Source organism: Adiantum capillus-veneris, chromosome 28 (genome assembly GCF_014529385.1).
Source record: "Adiantum capillus-veneris isolate H3 chromosome 28, ASM1452938v2, whole genome shotgun sequence".
Taxonomy (NCBI): Eukaryota; Viridiplantae; Streptophyta; class Polypodiopsida; order Polypodiales; family Pteridaceae; genus Adiantum; species Adiantum capillus-veneris.
In genome coordinates, this window is record NC_140958.1 from 123,960,129 (window position 1) to 123,966,128 (window position 6,000).

At 43.1% G+C, this 6,000-nt stretch overlaps 1 protein-coding gene across 1 annotated transcript; it reads right to left on the reverse strand.

The window, feature by feature from the left end:
- Positions 1 to 268: 268 nt before the first annotated feature.
- LOC147421236 (uncharacterized) lies at positions 269 to 1,354 on the reverse strand. The gene is made up of 3 exons (XM_086503926.1): positions 1,157 to 1,354; positions 737 to 814; positions 269 to 661 (listed from the first exon to the last, which is right to left on the reverse strand). Exons 1-3 carry the CDS (start codon positions 1,352 to 1,354, stop codon positions 269 to 271), a joined length of 669 nt encoding a protein of 222 aa, XP_086360052.1.
- Positions 1,355 to 6,000: the final 4,646 nt, after the last annotated feature.

Below are 6,000 nucleotides of genomic sequence, written 5' to 3' on the forward strand. Positions count from 1 at the left end.
TAACAAGGGGATGCATTTGACTAGTGCTCTCTCTCTCTCTCTCTCTCTCTCTCTCTCTCTCTCTCTCTCTCTCTCTCTCTCTCTCTCTCTCTCTCTCTCTCTTTGTGCATGCAGGTTCTCTCCTCATTCAGCCTTGTAGTGAGGAAATGGACTAGTCGAGGTGAGATTGGCGAGAAGAGTTTTTATGAGGCGTAGGTGAAGGCAAGCCATGAGATTTGATCACTAGCAAGCAAAGGATTGCATGGTCGGGTGGGCGAAAGGTTGCTTTTCAGATGATTATAAAAGAGACGGAGAATGAGATCGTGTCATCTCTCTCTATTTGCAAGGAAGAATGACACCGTGGTGGTCCCTCATCATTTTGGACTTCGACGAGACGCTGGTGGAGAAGGACAGCAGCCGGTGGGTGGCGGGGTAGCTGGGCGTGGGCGAGGTCTTTGAGAGCCTCATGCGAGAGCAGGGCATGACGTGGCACGACACTTTGAACGCCATGTTGCACGCGCTGCACGAGCAAGCGGGCGCCTCCATCCTGACGCACATCAAAGACGCGCTGCGCCACCTGCCCATCCGCCGGGCAACCGTGGCGGCCCTTCAGGCGGCTCACGCGCTCGACTGCCAGCTCATCATCGTCAGCTACGCCAACACCTTCTTCATCAACACCGTCCTAGAGCACCATGGCCTTGCCCCAATCTTCTCCCGCGTCTACAACAACCCTGCCTGGGTGGACGCTCAAGGCCACCTCTGCTACTCCTCCTTCCATAGCGACCGTCTCCCTCCCCACAACTGCCCCCTCTGCCCGCCCAACATGTACCGAAATCTTGACAAATGCACAAAATACAATTGGGGTAAACTAGAATAAACATCTATTACTTTCTTCTTCTTGTACAACTGTTACATTTGCTTGTTGCTTCCAACAATCTCATGCTAAGTGTCCACTTCTGCCACATTGATGACAAATGATGTGACCCCTTCCTCTATCTTCTCCTCATCCTCATCCATGAAATGTGTTGTTTTAGCCTCCTCTAAAGCCTCCTTTGTTGAAAAGTAGTCTCTCTCTGGTTGGTGCTTCTTCTGGCTCTGGTCGGTGCTTTGAATCAAACTCTAGGAGTGCTGCTTCAACTTCTTCCAATTTCTTGTCTAGATTTTGTAATGTGGATACCAAGGTGTCAAATGGTGGCTTGTCCACACTGTTGAGCAAGATTGCAATTGCTTTGTCCTCGAGTATGTTCTTATGGACTCCTCGTAGGTGTTGTTTAAGTGCTTCTATTCGAGCCACACAGTCTGGCTCAGTCTTGTGCTGTGAGTCAAATTCCATGAGTGCTGCAATTATTTCATTGATCTTCTTTTCCATATTCATCCTTAAATTTTTGTGAATGCAAAGGTCCTACTGCTTGTGCATCTAGTCACAAGAAATGTCTAATTGCATATATGAGAGCCCCTGAAGCTAAATTTGGCTTACAAAAAATAGCGAGTGGTCTCACCAAGTGCACAATTGCACTGGCAGTGTCTAAACCCCATTGCAAGTAGTGAATACTAGAGATACCGGTTTCAAAAAATCAATGAATTTACTTTAGTCTTAATAAGCAGTAGTGGAACTCAAGCCTCAGGGAATTTTTAATACAGCTTTGTGTGATATTGCCAAGGTAAAAATTAAATCACCCCTCCCCTTTCTTAAGTCGGAAAAGTAGGGTATTTAAATCAACCACGTGGGAAATAGTACCAAAGCAAAAGGATTTTTGTATTTTTATTTTTAATGGATGTTGTTTGCTTTGCCTATTGAGGTTAAAGATGGAGGGGATGGTGCATCCAACATAGAGGACGGTGATGTGGCCTAGAAAGTGGTGCGTAGGGCTGGCGGAGGTCAGCTCCTGAGCGTAGAGGAAGGCCTCACTAAGGCTGTTGATATATGGAGAAGCGATGACAATCTGCACGATACCGAGGTTGCTTATTGCATTGATGCCACGGCTCTATAGTTCCTTGCCACGCGATGCAGTATGTCTTCATCCTCGACAGAACTCTTCTTGGCTTGTTTCTATTCCAACGCTTGCACAATGGAGCTCATACACATGGCTTCAGTTTTCTCAGCAACACCAGACAACTCCTTTACAACCCCCCTTCCACCTTTAGAACTTCCTTCATAGCAGATACAAGCGTCATACTATCAAACTCCTTCAACTACCCCACATCATCACACGATCCAAAACTACAACTTTCTTCACATTATCACCCAAGATGTCCTTCACAACCTTGTACAAGGGCTCAAACTTACTTTTGAGCTCTTCCTTCCACTTCTTCTCACCCTCAAAATCTTTTCTTGCTATCGTTCTTGCTTGCATAGTAAGCATGTCCTGTGATTTAGGGTTGCCTTATGATGCAACCATGCACACACATGATTTAATCCAGGGACCATGTTGAGGACTTGATAAAGTTGCGAAAGGAAGATCGGTTGGAGATGTTACAAGTGCCTAAACCAAGATAACACCCCTAGGGTCATCAAAAAACTAATTAAAAAACCCTAATCTTAATATAATGAACATCAATATCAATCCTACCTAATACACCATGGCTTTGATACCATGTTAAAAACAAGGATCAATCTAAGCTAGGGTGGATGAAATCTAGTGCTTGGCATGATGCACGTGTGTGCGCATGTGGAAAAACAATGTTACTCAAGAAAATTAGGTCCCAAGATGGAAGCTTGGGCTCATAAACACGATCTTGAGTATGGACAAGGTGATCACAAGTTCATTAATAGAGCATTTAACTCAAGGAACACAAACTTGGATGATTTGCATTGAACTAAAAGGCCCTTTTTATACTTGACCATACACCATTACATTGCCTGTGGGATTATTGAGATACAAGTCCCTTTTTATACTTGTCTATACACCATTACAATTCATGTGGGATTATTGCCCCTCTCTATCATTCGCTTTCTACCAAACTCACTACAAACTTCAACAGTAATTAACATTTAAAATTTTCTTTCTTGTTTGTAGTTAGGTCATCTTTCATACAATTGATTTTTGTTTATGCTTTCCTACATTTGAGGGTAGGGTTCTGAGGGTGTTTTATTTTGAATCTTTTGATGGTTCCATATCCCAGTCTCCATACAAGGATCGCTCTACCTCCGATGGAGGGTGATCCAAACATATCTCTTCAAATGGAGCTGATTGTTTATGCAAACTTCCATGGTTGCTCCTCTAACTTTTTCCCTTATATTTTCAAGCCAATCCTAATCTATAGGTGGAGTTTCTTCCATCCCCTCATCTGAATCTGCTGACATTATGTGGATGGTTTTTGGTCTTGGCTCAATAGGTTCAGACTCGACCATCTCCATTTTACATATACTTTTCCTTCCATTTTTTTGAAAGTTTTTTTTAAGAGTCTAGCAATAATCTTTTACTTTTGTTATGGATCTTTATAACTTCCTTGATCTTGGGTCTTGTGTCTGTAATACTTGATCTTTTGACATACAATGTATTTCTCTACATAGTCTTGGATGTCATGTCACATAGTATGCCAATAGAATTAAGTTTCTATTGCTTGGATTGTGGCTTGCATTCCACGATGTCTTGCGTAAGGAGGTGCATGTGATTTGTACATAACCTTCTCACACAAATTCTTTGTTATGCATAGTCATGAACCATGCAATAAAAATCCATCATTTAGTGAAAAGGATCACTCCAAGGGGATTGAATGAAGAAGAGTCAAGGGCTAAAAACAAAAATGAAAGCCATGCTTTTTGAGATATTATGTAGGTGAGACTATGGGCAATAAAAAGAAGCAATTTTGCATAAGTTTGGGGGTGGTTTTTGGCATTTGTGTTTTGGGAGAATAAAGAAAGAAAAGGGGAACTTTGGTCAAGCTTGGAGGAAGTAGCTTTGAGCAAGTAGAGGTGTTTTCAAGTAAGAGAAAGAGGAAGTGTGCTTTGAGCAAGAGAAAGGGAAAAAAATTGAACTCTGAGCAAGAAGTAAGCATGGAAAAAGTGGAAGAGTGAGTTTTAAGCAGTAGTAGTAGAAGAAAAAGATAAGCAAGATAGTGGAAGCAAGAGGATTTCTCTATTGCTATCTTTCTCGCTTTAACCAAAGAAGGTGTGAGATCGGAATAAAAAATTTCATCAACTTTGCTCCTCCCCTGTTTGGTGGATTCAGTACACGGGTTCCCACCTAGCCGGATACTTAGCCAAAAATCACATTTGTACTCTATTATTTTTTCGTGCTAGCTACACTGTGTATAAATCCTGATTCCAGAGTAGCAGATCAATTCCCTGATCAGTTGTAATTCCATCATGATATGTGTAAAGGCCCATGTGAGCCGGTCACTGACCATTTACAAAGCCCTAGGTATAAAAGATAATATTGTTATTGTTAAAGAGAGGCTTATCTTTTGGAAAAAGAAGAACTCTGCTTTACGTGCGCTCAAGGAGCCAAATAGATCCACTTGTAATCAACATATCATGTGATTGGGTAATCTGATTTCAGTTCTAAAACTTGCATTGTGTTCCTCTTTCCATGCTCTTTCAATTAAGTGTAAGCATTGCAAATTTCGTTGTGGTTTGCGACTACGTGTTGGGGCAAGGCGAGCAGCACACGAAGAGACCTCTAAACACTCCTCAAGTCTCTTGCACTGCTCAATTGGGGTTGGGGTAACCACAAGCAAGAAAAAGAATAATAAACCCACAACTAGGAAAGTTAAAGGGCACCACCTAGTTGTGGGATGTGAACTAGGACTCAAGAGATATTTTACCAAGAACAAGAAGAGGCACAACAAAACACACACAAGAAATCTCACACAAAGACATGCATCAAGTAGAGCTAGGAGGATGTAGAGCAAAAGGGAGAGAGGGAGAAATGGAGCTTGCATAATACCTCATCTTCAACTTCAAGGTGATGTTTGTTATGACGCTATCACGGAGCTTGCACAAAACTAAACCAATGCTTAGTGAATGATAAACATCACAGTCACACACACATTGTCTTAGGGTTGTGGGACATCTCTCACCACAATACTTTCTTACAATGGACAAGAACTAGGCAATGAAAACACATAAAAAGATTTCTCAAACAAACTTCCACAGGAACTACTGCTTTGCAAGATTCCTTGCATGCCATCGAACCGCGGGAACACACTCTCCATGGGAGTTGTAGCGCCGATGCTACTAATCCCCAAGTAGCATCATCAGGTGCCCTCAATAAAAGCTTACGTGAGGGAATCTGCACATTGCCATGTCATCAAAAGCCAAAACCGGCCCATGCACCACTTGGCAATGCCACCCGAAGGGTCAACGCAGTGCCGCAGCATGCTCCCCAATGGCCACACATGATGAGAGCTCTCAAAGAGCCCTCTCCTTTGATGCCTTCAAATGGGGTGCCCCTATAGGCCTTATACCCCAATAGACTGGTTGAGCTTCTCGCATATGGGTTCATTTAGTGTCGTCATGCGGCACTATTCCACATCCCTGGTCCTCTAAAGGCCTCCAAAATTCCCAAAAACCACCAAAACCCTCATTATCAATTTTTTCCCCTTGTCTTTTATTGCTTGCCGACGGATACGCCGCGAAGGACGTCAGCACAGCGAGAACTCACCTAACAAGATTTGTTAGCTAAGGACGAAGCTCGACCCGCACGCGCGTGGAAGCAAGCATAGGGTGTCAACCTACACTCGTAACTAATTCCTACAGAGGTCTCTACCCAACTCCTAACTAATTCCTACAGAGGTCTCTACCCAATGTCTAAGCTACAGCCTTCAAGAGTGCATAAGAGGAGATTTCCTACAACGCTTTCTAGAGCCAAATATCCATCAAACGATCTCGAAACTCCACAGAACTTGAAGGAGACCCTACTAACACCGATAGGTCGCTCTCCCTAAGGTCTATGAACCAAAACCCCAACCCAAAATACCTGGTGCAAAATCACGTAGGATGTCTGGCCGAAATTTGCAGGTCGTCGTTTTCGAAAACTAAAGTGCCTAATGTGTAGCTCTACTCAATGCGAACACGTG